At 47.6% G+C, this 20,209-nt stretch overlaps 1 protein-coding gene across 1 annotated transcript in view; it reads right to left on the bottom strand.

Annotated features, from left to right (window-relative positions):
* ELOB (elongin B) overlaps nucleotides 1-9,994 on the bottom strand; it is a 211,105-nt gene extending 201,111 nt beyond the window's left edge. Inside the window, exon 1 of the mRNA XM_069651670.1 lies at nucleotides 9,840-9,994. Coding sequence (XP_069507771.1) covers nucleotides 9,840-9,842 — 3 coding nt within the window. The 5' untranslated portion in view covers nucleotides 9,843-9,994. The remainder of the gene's footprint in view (nucleotides 1-9,839) is intronic.
* Between the last annotated feature and the right edge of the window lie 10,215 nt (nucleotides 9,995-20,209).

Consider the following 20,209-nt stretch of genomic DNA (forward strand, 5'->3'; position numbering starts at 1 on the left):
CTGAGCCGGTGGAACCGACGTGCCTACAGCCACGGGGAGCCCTTCTGGAGGAGGGCCCCCCTGCCACTATCTCCAGCGTGATCGGGGCGCCCCTGCCCACCATCACCACGCACCAGCGTAGCAGTACCACCTCCAACCCATGGCCTTGGATCCGGGCTTCTCACCTTGTGTGGCTTATCACAACACTATACTATCCCGAGAAGGCACTCCTGCCCTTCCTCCTTGAGAAGCCTCCTGGGGCGCCCCGGCCCACTCCATTCCTTGCTATCGCCACCTTAGGCTCCTGTGGCCCCTGGCAGTGAGCATATTCCCCCCCTTCCCCCCAGCTCCCGAGGCCAACTCTCGAGACCCATCGCTTCTCCCCTAAAGCCATGACCAAGGTGGTGAAATCATCGAGGGGCACCGACATTGCCACCATGCTGCAGGCCCCTGAGAAGGGGAAGAAAACCGACCCCCGAATCTAACTCCCCAGAGGGCCTCCGATGTCAAGGGCACGCTGGCCACCAAGGAAGACCTCCAGGTCTTTGTGTCAGACATTAAAGCGGAATTCCGGAACTGCATGACGGAACTCACAGCCAAGTTGGAACCGAACAACGACAATGTTGAACACCGAATAGTGGAGGTTGAGGAACTGGCAATGGACCATTCTAACTCGATGACGAGATGCAACGTAACATCCAAGCACTAATGGATAGAACCGAAATCCTCGAATTTAAGCAAGAGGATATGGAAAACCGCTCCCGGCGCAATAACCTACAGATCCGGCGGGTCCCCTCGTCAATCCCGGATAAAGAACTCCCCGAATATGTCAGCACCCTCTTTCAATCTCTACTGCCGGATTTAGATGAAACGCAACTCCTGCTGGACCGCACCCACCGAATGCGCCCTTGGCGGGGATCTGACACAGACTCTCCCCCAGATGTCATCTTGAGAGTCCACTTCTTCACCACTAAGGAGGCCATCGCTGCGATAGGCCGCTCAAAGGACGAGCTCTCCTTCAAATCTTCCAAGATCCATCGCCCCTAACCCATCGCCCCTAACCCTTCAAAAACGCAGAATGCTCCGTCCTCTCACCCTTTTTCTCCGAGACCAGCAGGTGCGTTACAGATGGCTGTTTCCTACGGCGCTACAATTTTCATATAAAAGGCACTCCTCGCACCATCAGTCACCTCGAGGATGCGGCCTCCATTCTACGAGCGGGCTCCCCCCAAAGGGCGGGGGGCCCTCTCTCCCACCTCGGTCGGACCAGGCCCTGGAGCCTGGCTCCCCCAAGCCGAAACGGACCCCCTGGTCACGAGTGCAGAGATCCCGCAAACCCAGACGGCCCACGCTTCCTTTAAGGACCCCACGGCACCGAGACTAGCGGTATTATCTTAAGCTCGCCGCGGACTCCATGCGGCCTACACCCTCCAAGGTGGATGTCATCGTATTACCCCTTGGAGAAAACTTCGACCATGTCGCCCATTGCCGGCCTGGGACGCCCGGGGGACCCGCCGACAGTTATCAATCGGACCCCCAGCCACAGTTAGGTCCTCCCGTTGGAGGCCGAAGTTGGAAGTTTGGAACTCCCGTTGGAGACTATTGTTAAAAACCATCAGCCACAGGAGCTCTAACTCCGCTGACACATTGCAGTTATGGCTAACCTAGAACCCTCCCAATCACCCCCCCCCCCCCACGGCAAATGACCTCAGACAGCCAGCCTCCACATCAGAAACTGAAACTCACCACTTAAATGTTAGGGGCCTGAACTCACCCCCGAAGAGAAAATCCATCCTGCACAGGCTGCAATCCGACGGAACCTCAATCGCTTTCCTTCAGGAAACACACCCAATTCCAGCAGATTTTTCTCGCCTCTGAAGCAGGCTCTTCCCCATGCAATTCTTAGCGTCCAATGGCACCAAAAAGGGTGGCACCGCTATCCTTCTGGCTTGAACCCCCAGGTCCTCAACGTCCGGCGATGCCGAGAGGGTCGCTTTGTGGCTGTCAAATGCATCATTATGGGCCAACTCTGCACACTCGTCTCAGCATATGCCCCATATGAGTTCCAAGAAGGATTTTACCAGGACCTGGAAGAGATCCTCCTCCCGTTCACTGAGGAACAACTTATCAGGGGTGATTTCAACGGGGCCCCGGACCCCCTTAAAGACAGATCTCACCCCCAACCTCCAGGGATCAGAAGCTAGCCCTGGCCCTGCTCCACTTGTTCCGCAAGCTTGATGTGGTCGACACCTGGAGAGCGGTATACCCGGAGGAGAAGGACTTCACCTTTTACTCATATGTACATCACACTTTCTCCAGAATCGACTTGCTGTTGGCCTCACCCCGGATCCTGACTTTCACGGATGACATCACAATCGGTCCCCGGATCCTCTCTGACCATGCCCCGGTCTCGCTCTCCCTCCGAATCCTCGACCCGGATCCCCCTCCACGTCGCCAATGGACCTTGTATGACCCTATCCTGGGGGACTTGACGGTGAGAGATGCGATCGCCAGGACAATCAAAAACTTCTTTACTGAGAACCGTAACGAAGACACATCCCCCGCCAACACCTGGGACGCCATGAAGGCGGTGCTCAGGGGGGTGGGGGTCGTGGGGAACTGATCGCCCAAGGCGCCGCATTTCACAAACAGAAGGCGGCGACCCGGGACGCCCTGGAGGCCGAGGTTTGTGCAGCCGAAGCGGTCCACAAGCGGAAGGGCTGGTCCCCGAAATCCTACAAAGCCTTGCAAATGGCGAGGAAGAGGCTGGAGGCACTCCACGCCGACACCACTGCGAACCTGCTTGCTAGGACCAAACAATGGTACTACGTCCACAATAACAAAGCCAACAAGCTCCTTGTCAGCAAGCTAGCTAGGGAGAAGACTCGGAAATCCATCCTGGGGCTTCGCGACCCACAGGGGTCGGTTCACTATGCAGACCAAGAGAAAATTCGGCTAGCTGCTGCCCATCAATCTGAGAATATGACAGCGGTCCCGAGGTCCCTGGAAGTGCAGCGCGCATTCATCCGTAAGGCGGCCCTTCCATGCCTGACCCCAGAGGTTAGCCAGGAGCTGGAAACGCCCATCACGTAGGCGGAGGTGGAAGAGGCTATAAAGAGTTTGAAGCCTAGGGCCGCCGGCCCAGACGGCTTCACCACCCGGTTTTATAAACTCTTTCGTCCCCAATTGGTGGCTCCCTTGGCCCGCCTCTTCAATTCATTTGCGACGACCGGAACGATCACTCCGTCCATGCAGGAATCCATCACGGTCCTCGCTTTAAAGCCCGGAAAGGACCCCCTTGAGAACTGCTCGTACAGACCGATTTCCCTGCTCAATCTGGACACCAATATGTATTTAAATATCTTGGCTAACTGCTTGGCTCCGGTCCTACCGAACATCATAGACCCGGACCAAACCGGCTTTATCAACTACTGGTCCATGAAAGATAACATTCGCAGGGCTCTAAACCTCAGAGGTGACCACAAGAAATTCCCAGCAGCTGGCCTTACTTGCCCTGGACGCGACCAAGGCCTTTGATAGGGTGGACTGGTCATTTCTTACCCTCGAAGCCTTTAGCTTCTGGCCCAATCTTCAGGAAAATGGTCCTGGCAAATTATCAAGCTCCCAAAACCCGGCTCAGAGTTAACGGCCGCCTCTCGGACCCCATCCTTGCTACCTGCGGAACGAGGCAGGGATGCCCCCTGTCCCCCCCTCCTTTTCGCCCTGGTCATGGAACCGTTGGCGCCACCCAGCACAAGATCGCCCTCTACGCGGACGACGTCTTGCTAACCGTCACAAACATCCAATCCTCCCTGAGGGCAGCTCTGGTGGAGCTCCATAGCTTCGACAAGGTAGCGGGATTCGCCATCAACTTCTCAAATCAATAGCCCTCGGTGTGGGCCTGAGCCCGGACGAAAGGGTCGCCCTGGAGAAGCAAAGCCTGTTCCAATGGAGCACCCAAGCAATCCCATACCTGGGGGTCCGGATCCCGGCACAGCCAACAAAAGTCTACCAGGCCAACTTCCCCCCGCTCTTCGAGGAACTGGAGAAGGACCTCAAGCGTTGGCCGTCGCAGGAAATCTCCCTGCTGGGCTGTATAACGACTTGCAAAATGAACCTCCTTCCCTGCTTCCTATACGCCTGCGCTTCAAATTAATTGACTTTATATGGAAGGGCAAGAAAGCGAGGATTCCCTGGAAAATGATGGCCAGCGCTAGACTGGGAGGGCTGGGGGTCCCGGACCTCCGCAAGTACCATATAGCAGCGCAGCTGGCCCAACTCCAGGCATGGGGACTGGCCTCAGGTCGCCCAAAGTGGGTGGACATCGAACAATCTCGCCTACCCGTGCCCCTTTGCTTCCTCCCGTTCCTCCCCAACGCCTTGCGCCGGAGTTGGCCAGATGTTCTGATGGCCACGAAAAACTCGATAAGGCATGGGAGTGGGCCCGCAGATACAGAGGGATCCCAAGCGACCTGAGCGCGCTCTCCCCAATCTTCCACAACCCGGCCTTCTCCCCGGGAGCTCATCCAGCGAACTTCAGGAACTGGGTCGCAGGAGGCCTTGAATCGCTGGGACAGCTCTTCGCAGGAGACTCCCCCCTTAACTTCGAACAATGTAAATCCTCCTTTCAGCTAGCGGAGACGGACAGATTCTCCTATGCCCAACTAAAACACTGTTGCTCCAACCCCCAGATCCGGATGGCAGCAACTCGGCCTCTCACTCCCTTGGAACTCACAACGGCTGACCTGCCTGCCCGCGGGAAGATTTCTGCCCTCTACAAGCTACTGCTGGACGACCCCCTCCTCTCTAAACCCTCCTACATGTCCCTGTGGGAGACAGGACCTGGGTCATGCTATAGAGGAACAATCCTGGGTGGATATCTGGACCAGGACAAGCACGGCATCCCGCTGCATCAACAACCGGGAACGCGCCCACAAACTGCTTTTGCGATGGTACTACCCCCCTTTACGTCTTCACCACTTCCAACAAGCCCTGGACCCTCACTGCTGGGGTCTATGCGGCCACTTGGGATCCTATTTCCACATGTGGTGGACCTGCCCTAAGGTAAAGGAGTTTTGGACCCAATGCCTCGCCACTATAGAAGACATCACCCAAGTGACCATTCCGCTAACTCCCGAACAGGTCCTTCTTGGGATCCCGAACCCAGACGCTTACATGAGAACGGGGAGGAGGGCCACGCTGATCACTCAACTCTTGCTGGCCGCCAAAATTACGGTAGCCCGCCCAGGTCCTAGACTATGACCAGAAATATCCGGCGATCACTTTTAAGCCGCGCCTGATTGCGAACGCTCTCCATTCTATGGGGGACAGCTCCCCGCCTGGCGGAACGTAATGAGGCCCGGGAACAATGTTCTGCAGGCGTAGGGGTTGGGGGGGGGAAGGGGGAGAGAGACCATTTCAAATGCCACATGTTGTCTGTAACAAATGTAAGTTTACCATGCTTGAAAAAAGAATGCCATCCCTTGTAATATTGGTACCATCAAAAAGGGTCAGCGTGTACAAGTACTTGGGTTATGAAGATGTGTCTGGAAAAATAAATAAATACATAAAAATTTTAAAAAAGGGACCAATGAGAAATTGCAGCTAAATAAGAAACTTAAGGTTCTTTCTACTATGGGAGTGGTCTTATCCATCGCCAAACGATCTGCAGGCTATAATCTGTGGGGGATACATAGTGTATATAAACAGAAACTAGCATCAGCCTTTTTGTATGGTCGGGAGGCCTCATTTATTGATTGGACCTCATGGGCTGATAAAATTGAAGGCTTGATATGGCATAGAATTCTGGGATTAAGTAACTATACTCCTGTCAAGGCCATCAGGCTGGAGATGGGATTAATTTCCTCCGTTACTCCGATTAAGTATAACTTTGCTCTGTTTAGACCAAAGATCAAGTTTTCATCTCCAGATACATTTCTGTCAATATTGCATACATCCATGGAGAATGGTAATAGTTCAGCTATGAACAAATTTAATATCATGAACGAGTGTTTTTTTGAGAGGCTGTCCTGGACACCGAGGTGGGAATATGGGGAGGGTGCCCTGCTGAATTATTTGAAAAATTCAGCCGAAAATTTGACTGGGTTAAAAGTCATCATTATCTACCTCTTCCAGGATGTTTGTTAATTATAAAGAACCACAAGAATTTTAAACTCTATCCATCTTTGATAACATTCCGAATATTCATGAATATCAGGCTACACCGGCTTGATGTGCTTGAAATCCAAGGGGCTTGGGCTGGAATTCCAGAACATGAGAGAACTTGTATGATCTGCTGTAACAGACAGGAAGTGGAATCAGCTAGCATGTACTTACGAAAATGTACTGGGACGAGATCTATATATGCACGCTATTACTCAAAACTTGCTTAAGACCTTGATGAAATAGCCTGTGAATTCTTTTGGTTACGATGTCTGGCTGGCCAGAGTCGTAGTAAAATCATTGCCATACTGCAGGTATGGAAATGTGCCGATGGAAAATTGAGAAAGTTTGAGGCCGATATTAAATTACTGGAGGATCTCCATATAACCTGATGTGTTATATTATAAATGCTAGCTCTGATGCCCTATTGCTTTGTTCAACTTGTGAAGGCATTTGCTGATGTAAGGAAATGTATTGTCATACTAATCGCCCTCATTTTATGGATTGTGATTATGTTTGTATTTCAATTGAATATATTCACGAAGACAAATTCTTTTAACCTTTTTATATGAGATCTTGTGTAAGAGTTGTTTTAATTAAACTGTACACAAAAGAAAAATTAAGGATTTTGTCTTCCAGTCCCTTGTGAAAACTGCCCCCTCTGTCTACTTCCAGGTGAAGGCAGCCCTGTCAAAAGTTCCTGATGGATGTTGCCAAATGCTCAAACCGGGGGACTAGATCTACACCTGAAGTCTGCTCTTCAGCCAAGGTGACATGGCCCAAAGCAGATTGTCTCCACTTCCAAAACAAGCGTTGGTGACATTCAGCACAGATGCAAGATTCTACTTCTGCCTGCAGCCCCCACACCACAGATGCAGTCAACCTCACCCAATAAAGTGGCTACATCTAACTCATCCATTGCAGACCCACAACCAGTACACCAGTGCCCACAGCAATAACGTCTTTTCTGATTACTGTGGACACTGCCCAGCTGCAAACATAGGCAGATGCTCCGATCACATATACAGTGACTTGGTACCTTGCCCTTGAAAGTGAACCTCTGCAAACTCCTGTTGCAACTCCTGTTGCTGCTACAGGCATACAGACAGGTACAACATCTGCCCTAGGCACAGACAGTGATTCGTTTGAATTGCAATTCTAGCAAAGATATTGATTGCACCAAACAGCACACACTCCGACTGTCAGTCTTAGGTTGGTCGTGACTGAAAGATTAAGAAGCTGCATTGAACTCCTCTGCTCATGCTATTTCTACATCCATCTGTAGAACATAGTGTGTGTTAGGTGCTTGAAGTCACAATTTCCTACAATGCAAGCGGACCACAAATCTGCCCCCCAAAGCGGGTCACTTTTGCATCATGATAACTACCATTGTTTGTGGGTAGCTTTGTTATTTTGCATGATGGTTGGGATGTACACTGCCTGCACACTCCTTGAAACACGAAAGTCCTCAAAAGTCAATTAACTGTATCCACGCTTTCATGAGCACATATGAACATAAATGTACTGATCATGCAACATGACTGTTCCTCATCATTGCCCCGCTTCTACTAAAGACTGCTAGACGTTTGTAAAACTACAAATCAGCCCGTAGACCCTGGCATTCACATATGGAGGAAAAGCTAGAACAGTCAACCACATGCAACGTAGCAGTACGCCTGCATCCCAAACATATCAGGATCTAGGCAAACTGCCAACACTGACTGGCTTCCCTCCCAATGCAATTCTTTCCACTGATTGAAAGGGGGGGGCATCTGTGATGATCAGAGACATTAGTCAGAAACCCTACAGTGTGTAAAGAACATGAGTACCTATTAGGGTTTATTGGACATCCAAACAATCCCCAACACACTCACGGTCAGAAGAATGTTCTTATGGTATAGTTGCGACACATCCGAGATAGGCATCAAACTAAAATGGATAGAAAAATATGCAAGCAGCGCTATTATTCAAGGAATTGGACCACGATACCCCCAACCTCAATGAGGTATGAGTAAGTAGCGTTGCACATAAGGGTCTCGTAACAGTGTCTTGGCCCATACAATATATCTTTGCATACAAGGGAGAAGTATGCACCGCGATTGGATTCAAATGCTGCATCCGCATTCCTGAACACTCAAGTGATAGGTCCGCAACTGGACGCCACAGCTACCGCCCACTGAAAAAGCACCGACAAGCTGGTCCTTAGCTTACATGATCAATACACTTAAGGGGTTGCCACAATACATGGTGTTATGATTACATTGGCAATCCTAATGTGTTTATTAGGACTTGCACCAAGGTGCATACGTCACAAATGTTTCAAACACTGATAATTAAGGAAAAACTGATGTTAATAAAAAAGTAAGAACTCTCGAGAAATTATTCAGCACGTTTGAAGAGTGTGAAGCTGTTCCGAGTGAGCTTCAGATGAGGTTGTGGGGTAAAAAAAAAAAAAAAGAATGTGAGTCATCTCAAAGCAATCCGAGTTCCGTCCGGAGAAGAAAAAAAAATATATATAAAAAAAGAAGAAGGATAGCTATATACACACATACACTTACTGCCCCTGCTGGGTTTGCACAATTAGAAATGTATATAGCTAACAAATACCAACCCCAACCCATTCCATTAGTTGCAATGAATGGCTAAAAGCCATGCCCCATCCCCCCGTCCCCCAACACTTCCTTTGCTGTCACCAGTTTTATCTCTCCTCTGTTTTCTCACCCTCGGGTACCAAGGAATAAATGGAACACAACCCATTAAAAAAAAATTACGTTGGCGTTGATGAAATCATAACTTCACTCACGTGTATGGAATCCTATACGATCACGATGTATAAAAAGCGTGTTGGACTGTCAAGGGGGTTGGTATAGGAGAATTTGTGTCTTCAGAGTCAATCTATCGCAGCACCTCGAAACAAGGAGTCCACTTAAGTGGTCTGGGGCAAAATAATATCTGCGCTTGATTTGCATGCGATAGTATACGACAAACTGGTGCATCTTACAGATCCAAGCAAAGCAGCACAAAATAATGCTCCTCACGGAAACCATGCAAATGATCGATTCATTTAGCTTCTCACTGAATTTGCTATGAGTGGTCAGCTCTCCAAAACCAGTTGACTTGGAGTGTTGGTATAAAGAGAATAACTGCGGCGTGGAAATCATTTAATCCTCCCTCCCACACAACCCAATAAACGTCAGATGCCATATTGGGCGAGGCGACTAGCCTAAAGACGGAAGTAGGGACATTTTGTGTGTGGCAACCGTACTAAGGGCACCTACAGTGTTACAAACCTAGCCAATGTGATTAACTTAAGAATAGTAAGGTATTGGAGACGTGCATCTCTGCTCCGTTGTGCCATATTACCGAAGTACATAATCTTCTAAAATAGAGCTGTCAGGAGTGGGGAATGAACAAAGCGTTAATAGATGAACAGCCACCACTACTAGTAATACACACCAACCAAAGGCACATTGCCCCCTCCATAAATTGCAGGCTCGATTTTAGATATCGCTTGAAAATGACGTCACACAAAGCGCGATGACTCGGCCAAGCCACCATCTTGAGAAGGTCAACACCGGAAAATCTATATACCTGGGCCGCCGGTATGGAAATGACTGACATTGTACATATGGCGAGAGGGTACGCCTACACACCCTGAGTAAATGACATCCCAACACTATACCCCAATGAGCACTCACCATGACGGCAGATGCTGTGTCCCGCCCGGGAGCTCAGAAGGCTTCACGCACAGAGCCCTGGGATCCGTCAAGCGACGACGCTCTACCCATAGAAAGTCCCCTCCTTCTTCCCGGCGTGCGCCGCGTCGGTCCACCGGAAGTGCCGGTGACAGCCACATTGGGGCAGTAAAGTTCAAGACATCCCCTGCCGTCTTTCGGATTGCATGGCAATAAAAGAAAGACTGCTGCAGAGAGGCCGGTATGCACAAATATCATGTTTTAGTAAATTGACACAGCTTTCTTGTATACTGTATTTATTTAATGTATCAATTCGACATCATGTTCATAAAGAAGGAGGGTAGGACGTGGCGCTTTCCTTAATGGCATTTTATAATTAAATCTTTATATGTGGGAACAGACAACATCATTCTGACAGAGCTACAGAAATGTGGCATAATGACGGAGAAGATAAACACGTGAACTATGCGCGAGGCGCTTTGGAGCCTCCTTATAGGTAGCCATGTTGTGTGTGGCGACATGCATTTAGGCCGGAAAACCGCTAAAGCGACCATGTTGCGACTGGCGACGAGGAAATAAGATTTATTTTTTTAACGAAAATCCCTGTAACAGTGTGATGCTAACTGTTTACAAGGAGCTCGATAGATATGTGTGCGGAGTACTTGCACCCCATCAAGTAAAGTTAAGTTTCCGCATCACTCCAAAATAAATATGTTTTCATTTTTCACTCTGAGGGCCCCATCTAGAACACGCCACACGAACAGTTTAGTTTCCGAGAAACACAGTTCCAAGTCGGGAAAATTGACATCATGCCACCGCCCTATTATGGGGTCAGAGATGGGGTTTCACAAGTGTGCCCCGGATTGAAAAGGGCGATATATTAAGCAACATATTGGTAGGTTAAAAACATCAACATCCCCCTGCCCGAGTGGAATAGCCAGCATAGTACAAAGCGATCCTGGACTGATATCTGGAAATCCTGTTGGCCAAATTAAGTCATAAGTACAGGCAGACTCCCGCGATCTTGGCAAACGGCGATCTTGATGCCAGTTTACAAAAAAGATAATCATCATACAGTTCTTGGAAACTACAGATTATTGTCTATGTTAGACATCAGAAGCAAAATATAACCTCACTCTTTCTTTATGAACTCCAGAAATGGTCTGAGGCGTCAGGATCACCAGACCTGTTCAAGAGCCGAGATAAAAACAAACCTAGGCTTGTACACTGTCTTCATTAATTTTCAGGCGGCCTTTGATTCTCTGAACAAGGAAAGACTATGGCTAAGATTGGAGGCCTATGGATGCCCAAATTATATCATGCATTTTTAAGGGAATTGCATGAGGGTAATATGGTCCTGGTTAAGTTGGATGGGGAAGAGGCCTTGATGCGCCCTATCTTGATAACAAGAGGGGTTAGGCAGAGCTGCGTCTTGGCCCCATTCCTATTCAACTTGTAGATGGTTGACCTCACAAAGTGCTTGCTTAGGGCGACAGGCTGTCGCCAAAGATAGAAAGATAGGACCTCAGCACAATGTATGCCACACGTATGCAGATGATCTTGTGGTTTATTACTACACTTTTTCTGGTTTAGTTAGAACAGCCAGAGAGTTGTGGAAATATGCTGAAGCCAACAACTGAAGCATGTATGGAAATAAAATCCTGATTGTCCGGTTTGCAAACAGGCAGACAAGGAGACCTAGGCTAACAGTGATGGGAAATAACATCGACTATGCCCACTCATACATATCCGGGGGTGGAGGCTCGTCCATGTGTATGTAGATTACTGCTCTTATAATGGAATTCACTGGGCGTACTGGAGGTTTTAATTTAGAGGGTACTAGGCGCTTATACAAACAGTGCATTAATCCAGCGATTGTTTATGGGTTAGAAAGCCTCACTACTGCTGATATGTCATGGCTACAAAGAATAGAGGGTCGTTTTTGGAAGCAGCTATTAGGTCTTCTAAAGTGTATTCCAATGGAGACATTGAGAATCGAGTTGGGCATTATCTCCCTGGAAGCCAATGTTCTGAAGAACTGTGGCCTATTATACATCAAGGCAATGACTGACCCTAAATACCAATTCTTACATACTCTTGGTTTAGAGATGAAAACCTAGAGATCAGCAGATTGTTAGGCTAATCCTAGAATCATTTTCTACTGTTGATTGGTATCCAGACTTGAACAAAGATAACTATGAGTTAAAGGCAATCTTTGAAAGAAAATAAGAGCATTGGGATTGGTGTAGAAACTTCACTCACTTAGCGTCACTGAAATCCTATATTCATGTTGAAACCCCAACCATACCTGTTGCTATCCCCATCTAAGAACCGTCGTAGATTGGTTCTAAATACTTTGTATTAATAGCCTACCCTTTCTCTAGTATTGGGATCTGCGTTAAAATTGTCAATGGAAGACCGATGTAGAATATGTAGGATCCCAAAGATATTAGAAATGGCTATGCACGTGTTAACAGAGTGCTGGTCATTGGGACCAATGCATATTAGAAATCTAGGCAAATATGTTCATGACTTCGTCCATTAAAGATATGACATTTTGGATACTATGCATGAACTCTATGAGTAAAAGTATGGTGCTTTCCCTTAGACTGGTCTTCTGCTAGCGACTCAAAAATTGCAACCTTTGTAATATTGTTGTTCCAATCTGTGCATAACATTAAGAGGTTGTTGTCGCATCTCCCCGGAGTGGGCGGGAGGAAAGCAAAGTCCACCCTAATGTGCACAAATAAGAGTAAAAACTCCCCTGGAGACTTGCACCAAATTAGGTAGTTTGCAGGTAATCCATGTGCAGCGTATTAAGCACAGGAATTCCAAAACAGAATAACATTTGGCATTGTAAATTGGACGTATATGCTGCTAAGAGAATATGCTTGCCCTGATTTGAGAAAGGCTTACCTAGCCGAAACACGTGTCATCTTAAACGGAAATTATGATGAAATAATAATTTGACCCTAGGAAAGGCAGTTGTTTAATTGTGCTTATTAAACAATTCTACAAACTACCTAATTTGGCGAAAGTCTCCAGGTGAGTTTTTTTCTCTTATTCATGAACACTATGAGCAACATTATGCACATAGCACTGTATCGAGTATGGCTGATAGTGTTCCAACACCTAGATTTGGATTAGAAATTGGCCATTGAAATTTTATTGGTCATGAATACGGAGCAACAGAGTTGTGTGTGACAGCCATGGTATCAAGAGAGACAGACTCAAAGGTAACCGTTTCAAAACCTTTTATTTAATACGGTTTTGGGGTTGGTGTAGTACCTAACTGGCCCTAACTCTAAATGGATTGGTCCCTCAACTGGTGTTTCTAAGGGCTGTCGTTGTTTGAACCTCCAAAACTAAAGTTTGTCTGTGTCCAAACCTATGCTTGCCCTCACTCTTAAACCAAATGTGATAGGGGATTTTCTTAAATGAAAAATAGTGACTCAAAAAGAGAGGTAACCCACAGCTGGTTTCAGGTAATGTTACCAATAGGTATAGTTCTGCGAGATCAAAATAGTTCAACTCAAAAGGGTTACCCCTGGAACCTTCTACGTGGGGCTCTTGCTGTAAGTCAATAGAATTCACAATGTCTCTGGGTCTCATGGGGATCCCTTCCCCAAGCTTCTCTCTTTCAAAAAAAAGACACAGTTCTTGTTAGGCCTCTCAGGGTTCCCTTCCCCAAGACTAGGCCTCTCTTTAAAAAGTTCAGCACTGTCTTTAGTGGGCCTCTTAGGGTTTCCTTCCCCAAGCCTAGGCCCTTCTGGTCTCAAACAAACAAAAAGCTCCACTTATCAGGATGTACCTTTCACTGTACAGTTCATTCTTGGGGTAGTGTCCGAGACTTTCTAGAATGCCGGGTTCTTTGCTTTTCCCAGGTGCGACCACTCTGACCTCTAACCCCTCTACTTATTCTCTGGCACCTTTTCCTCGTCTGTGTCTCTTTCACTCTGTCCTTTTTCACTTTACTGTTCTTCTTGCACACCTTTTTCTGTCATGCACACTTGTACCTTCTTTCCACCTTTCTGTGCCTCTTGCACACTTCTCCTTACTTTTCACCATTGCTCTCTTGCACCTTCATTTTCTCTTTGACGTCTTGCACTCTTTGTATTTCTCTCTGGTCGCTTACACCCTCTAAATCACTTTCTGGTTATTTGCACACTCACTTGACTGTCTGTTTTCCTTCTCTCTATCTCTTTGCTGTCTCTTTCCAGTTTGGGTCACTTGCACCCTCCCCTCCTTACTTTCGGGTCCCTCGCACCCACTATTGGCTGTTTCTGCGCCGCCAGCACACTGGTTCTGTCTTTCTTTACTTCCATGCCTCTAGTGCACCTTTTCTGTCATTCCGCTTTGCTTTCTTTCATCGCTTTCCAGCTTTTACTTGCTTTTTGCCTGCTTTCGCTCACCGGGCTGTTCACATTCCACAACGCTCCTGTTCCGTTCACCCGTACGCTACTGAGTTTCTCTCTGTCTCATGAAACTCATCAACAGTAGCGGAGCATCAGCGAGCAGGTCAGATGGATTTGGGTAGAGGTCTGGGTCTCACCACCTGCCCCTCAGGCACCCCTGGTACCCACACACGCCCCAGGGTAACGAGCACTGGCCTAAACAAGGCAGATAGACTGCTTTCCGACCCGCTCTGGGTTCCTGAAGTCACGGCTCCCTCGTCACTCTGCAGCCCTTCAGACACACCGGTCCATCATCTCTGCATCCCACACTCCAACGGTCCTTCTGGGCTCCTCTCCTTGCGGCCCTCTCCTCCTTGGCCTCCTGATTCCATCTAGCAAACCCAGCTTGCTAAAGGATTCTGGCAGAACCACCTTTTTTATAGTTAAATGTTAAAGGTATTTGTACCACGCACTGTCACCAACGGAATTGATCCCCAGGCGCTCTGGCAGATCTGTAAACGATAAGGTGGGATGGGTTAGTAAGGTGAAGAGAGAGTAGGATAGTGAGAGGAGGGGTATTCTCTTGGCAGCTTCAACTCGGGGTACACCGGGTGCTGAGCTTTGGTGCGGGCATTGGATCGATGTCAGTCCGCGTGTGCTGTTGCTCCGGCTTATGTGTTGTTGCAGTGTTGTGAAGTGCGTGTGGCGTGTTGTGCGAGAGATGGTTGTGTGAGTTTTTTGAGTCCAATAAGTATGCAGAGTTTGAGCTTATATTGGGTTACCTGATCTATAGCATGCTTAACATTCACAGTTTTGTCTAAGTGTGGCACTTGTTGATCTCCATAATCCTATCTAGATGCAGCGCAGGCTAATGTTTAGAATTCTATGTAGGTGTGGACATGCTAACATTCCCGATCTTATCCAGCTCCGGCGCAGGCTAGTGTTTAGAAATCTGTCTAGGTGTGGGCATGCTAACATTCACAATCCTATCTAGGTGCTACGCAGGCTAATGTTCACAATTCTAAGTGTGGCATATGCTAGTCTTCGTGTTTCACCTATGTGCGGGCATGCTAATATTCAAAGACCTATCTAGATGCAACGCAGACTAATATTCACAATTCTATCCAAGAGCAGGCATGCTAAAATTCAGGCTTCACCTAAGTGCAGGCATGCTAACATTCAAAGTCCCATCTAGATGCGACGCAGGCTAATATTCACAATTCTATCCAAGTGCATGTGAGAGTCATTGGGAGTCAGATGTGCACAGTTGGGTAAACGTGTCTGACCTTGCCTGACTTTGTGTGTTAGATGGTAAGCCTCACTCTGTATCCCTATGTTGTTTCCATGGGTAATCCTCATTGCTCCCAATCGCCTCTTCCTCATCCCAGTACTTATTGGAAATGGGGAGGCGGAGATGGGGTGAGATTGGAAATACCCCATTAAAGCTGAGTGAGAGTGGGTTGGTGTATAATTGGGACGGGGGATACCATGTCTCGGAATTGGGTATTTTCCTCTCAATCCCCTGTGACCCTCCACTCAGGTAATCCTCCCTCGCTTGTCCACCCCCATGGTCGAGATCCGAAAGCATGTCCCTTCCCTGGACACCTGAATGGAAGATCCTGGGGAGTAGGTGGGTGAATACGTTAGGTTTTCATAGTTGCACAGTTCTCTACAAATCTTTTGCACTGTATTTTGTATTATGAATTTTAATATGAATTAGAAATTATGAATTTTAAACTCTGTATTTGGAAGCCTTATACATTTAGGATTTTAAAAATATTGAATAGTTTGCTTTTTTAATTTTATTTAATGTGGTATAGTCAGAATAAGATTGACTTTTCAAAGTCAGCGCTGTTTCATGGCCATTTGATAACTTTTGGCAGAACTCCTATGTAGTCAACCAATTACTATTATGAACAAAACAATCCAGACATTTACGTCCGTCGAATCTCAAAAGTTCTTTCACAGTCTGACAGTACATGATGCAAGGACTCCGGTACACTCCCTTTAGTTTGCTTTTAATAATATTTTATATGTTTAAAGTTTTCACATTAATAATAAATAAAAAATGAATTACCTACATCATACGATAATCCATGTGACACAACTGACGCCTCATGTCGGCAGTCATGCGGCCGCGTAGATCATAACATCTCATACCAAGGGTAACAGCAAACAAAACTATGCACGACTTTTATAAACAACATGATGAACTTCGGCTACGAACTCCATTACCCTAGGTCATCCTTGTCCTATGGCATTCTTCTGCAGCTGAGCCACCACTGTGTTTCCGTATTCTGCATAGAGCGGCCAACTTGTGGCATCGCCCCCACTCTGCCCCATCGCCGGGCACCCTTTGACGTGCAGCATCACTCCGCCACAGTACGCACATGCCCGAGGGGTACTTAATCTGTGCCGATTTTCAGGGCCGCACCACTTCCTGCTCTGCTCTTCTTATTCTTCACTCAGACTGCATACACTTCGCCTACCTTCAGCCCCTTGATGGCATCCTCCATCATAGCCAACCGTGTCATGGCCAACTCATGGGCTCTTCCCAGCTCTAACCTCCTTGTTAGGGGCATCCCGGGCTCTTTCAAGATCTGGGTGCGCAGCTTGTTGGCGCGGCATGCCTGGATTATTTGGCCTCCAAGCTCACATTCTTCACGAAGGCAGCCAGCAGGCAGAGCCTTGTGTAAAACGAGTCAAGGGACTCATCTTGGCGTTGGGCCTCTTGCCACAGCTGAAACCGTTCAAAGTCAATGTTTATCATTGGCACAGCGTATTCTGTAAGCACCTTCCTGACCTCATGATATGTTCCTGCTCCTGGGGGCAGTGTCTTATAGAGTTTATGGACGTCACTCCCAACATAATATATCAGGAGGGTCTTCCTTTTGGCATCTGACTGGACTCTTGCATGTTATTTGGCCCAGGCATGCTAAACAAAACATCACTGGTGGCTCCCCCATTCACAATGAACCTGGGGTCTGTGAGAAACCAAAGGGTGTCTCACCTATTAGTCCCTGGGGATCTCTCTCTCAGGTGGCCAGGGCACAGCCATCCCCTTTGAATCCAGACCCTGGGGGATGCACTAGTGTGGCAGGATCACCTGGGTGAGGGGTCTTCAGGCAATGGGGGTGAGACAACCGATGGTGAGATGCAGTATTTCCCCCTTTCCTGTTCCCATGCCCCATCCTATTTTTTAGGATTATCCAATTATCCAAATCCCTCTGCCTTTTTGCACAAACACTGGGCCGAGGAAGAGGGCGACTGAGAGTAAAGAGGATAACCCTTACATATCTCATTGGACATGTCCCGCTAATCACGTCAGGCACTTGACTTTAATCACATACATCTGAAAACCATTAGCTCTCCCCACACGAATAAAAGGCGGAACATAGAGACACACTCTTAGCATGGTGGAACATTGAGAAGGAGCAGATCTTCTGGGGCAAATGCAAACCTACTGGAGCAGGACAACCGATCGAGGGACTAGAGCACAGTGTAGGGAAACCCTGAAGATCCCTGCAACAGGTCGTTGCTTCCGTGGAACCATGAAGAAGATGCAGAGAAAGCCAAATCGCAGACAAGAAGAAACCTGCGTCGTGTTTCAAGGATGCCAGCGACCCTCACGGGTGAACAACAGAGTTGGGAAGACGAGGCCAAGCATGTGGTATTAACCTTTACTCGTGAATCAAAGCCACAAAGACAAGAAAGGAACATAAAAGGCTAGTTTGTTTCAAGGAAAGATTGAATCTGCAACAATATATCTCACAAGTGAAGGTTGCGCACATGCTGATGAGGCGTGAAAGAAAGCTAACCAGTGATGAACTTTTAAGTGGCTGATAACTGTGAGGCCAGTGATACAGAGTACCGGAGTTGTCCGGCGAAGTAGCCCACTCGAAAGTCTCTGCGAAATGTGATATGTTTTGTTATAAAGCGGCAAAGTAAACAAACTCTGAAATGCGCAATGGTCAAGATCAACCCTGAAAAAAGGGGAAGTGAAAAGGTGAATGCTTGTAGAGAATGTTTCTGATTGCAAGGTCTGATTGCAGTCATCCTGTCTACGGGGGTCGCCTTTCTCTGTGCTGTCCAACAGGTGTAGGAGAGCTGACTAAGCCGCCTTGATCTTTTATGTTATAACACTGCTTTTCCTTTGCATACATATTCTCCTTTATATGCTTTTTTGTATAAGAGATAGGGCAGGCATTAGGTTTTGTTAGTATAAGCAATTTTGATTTGACAAAGACTGACTAGGACAGTTTTTTCTTTATTATTTGATGGTAGAGACTACTCCCATCATAGCTATAAAGCAAAGCAGAAGTTTTTCCAAACCCCGAAAAATAAAGGTTTTGTAATTGTACCTCTTGTGTCAGTGTCATACTTGTGAAGCCATGCCTCCCTTAAAGGTCTCTGTCCAGCCTCTTTCTCTCCATATCTGTTCTTTTCCGCTTTAACCTGGGACCGCCCTGGGGCCACTGGGCCAAAGCCACGCAAATCAAATCAGCAATTGTAGCGAACCCGTTGCAAGAGTGGCCAATTTTAATGAGTTTATTCTCCAAACAGGCGCTTCTAAAGTGAGTTAGGGCCATATTATCACAGGAATATGATGTAGAACATCCAGTGCTTAACATCAGCCGGAAACTCTTTCCAAGAGATAGAATCTGCGCAACAATCGAGTTAGTGGCCTTAGCTATCAATTGGGCTATTGGTTACCTGAAATACTACCTCACAGGTAGGATGTTCAGACAGACCATTCGCCCCTCACATGGCTAAGTCTACGAAAGGATGCAAACCCAAGAATAATGCGCTGGTTCCTGGATCTCCAACCTTATTGTTTCATTTTAGAACATTGCAAGGGAAAGGAAAAAGGGAATGTGGGTTTCCCCTCCCGTTATCCGGTAGGAGATGAGCAATCCAGCAGCATTTGGGGAAGAGAATGTGATGAATCCCCATATGTCATCACTTCTCCACTAGGGGGATCCCCTTCCCATGAGGCCAGGGAGGTGAGGCCACTACCCACCTGATTGTCACCCTGGGGGTGGTACTTAGCTGGTCGATCTCATGAGGAAGAAAGCCCCCAATAGGACTAGTGACTTGGGGAGAGCATGGTATCCCCTAGCCCACCTAAACCAAACACGCCTTTCTACCCCCCACCAACACTTTCCCAAGTGTTCCTATATGTTTCTGCCATACCACCATATAGGAAGTACTGAGACGAGGAAAAGTGTGGACTCCTCAAGGGACATTTATTCCTTAAGTACTGAGACGAGGGAGAGACCAACTGACTCACTGGGAGACCTGAACATCAGTACTGAGGCATAGAAGTGCAGAATCATAAAGAGCACTTATGAGAACTTGAGTGAACGGTCTAGTGTTTCCCAAAACCGGATTGGGCAAAACCCATTAAAAGTTGAAGAGGATAGATGCCCTCCCTGGAAGGACCATGAGCATGGTGAATGCTCGGCTTGACGGAGAACCGAAGCAGCTACAGCGAAGCTTATTGGGTAGGCGGAGAGGCTCTTGCCTGGTCCGACTTGCAAGGACCATCCAGCGCAGCAGAGCAGCAAACGTTCAGGCAAGCCACGCAGAAGGAGCGCACAGTCAGAGGGAGACGCACCTGCGGAGGAACTGCAAGTGCTGCTGACCTGCCGCAGCAGGCCGGAAGAGCGTAGAAGCCTAGAGAAGCCTGAAACGGAGGACGGAAAACCCCAAGACCGACCGGGCCCCAAGAGGGTAGAGATCCTAAAGGTACCAGGGCTAATGGGCCAGTTGGAAGGGGTCAAGAAACAGAACTGTATTACTACCCAGTAGGCCCAAATGCACTCTTGATTGGGTACAGGACCCAATGTTGATTCGTGAATGTTTGAATAAGGCTTTAGCCTATAAAGGCTTAAATTTGTATTTGTACATTCATTCAAATTCTTACTGAATATCAAAGGTTATTTTATAAGCTTTACTGAACAGTGTATCTCATTCAAT

The sequence above is a fragment of the Ambystoma mexicanum genome, chromosome 3p (genome assembly GCF_040938575.1).
Source record: "Ambystoma mexicanum isolate Mex_15411 chromosome 3p, UKY_AmexF1_1, whole genome shotgun sequence".
Taxonomy (NCBI): domain Eukaryota; kingdom Metazoa; phylum Chordata; class Amphibia; order Caudata; family Ambystomatidae; genus Ambystoma; species Ambystoma mexicanum.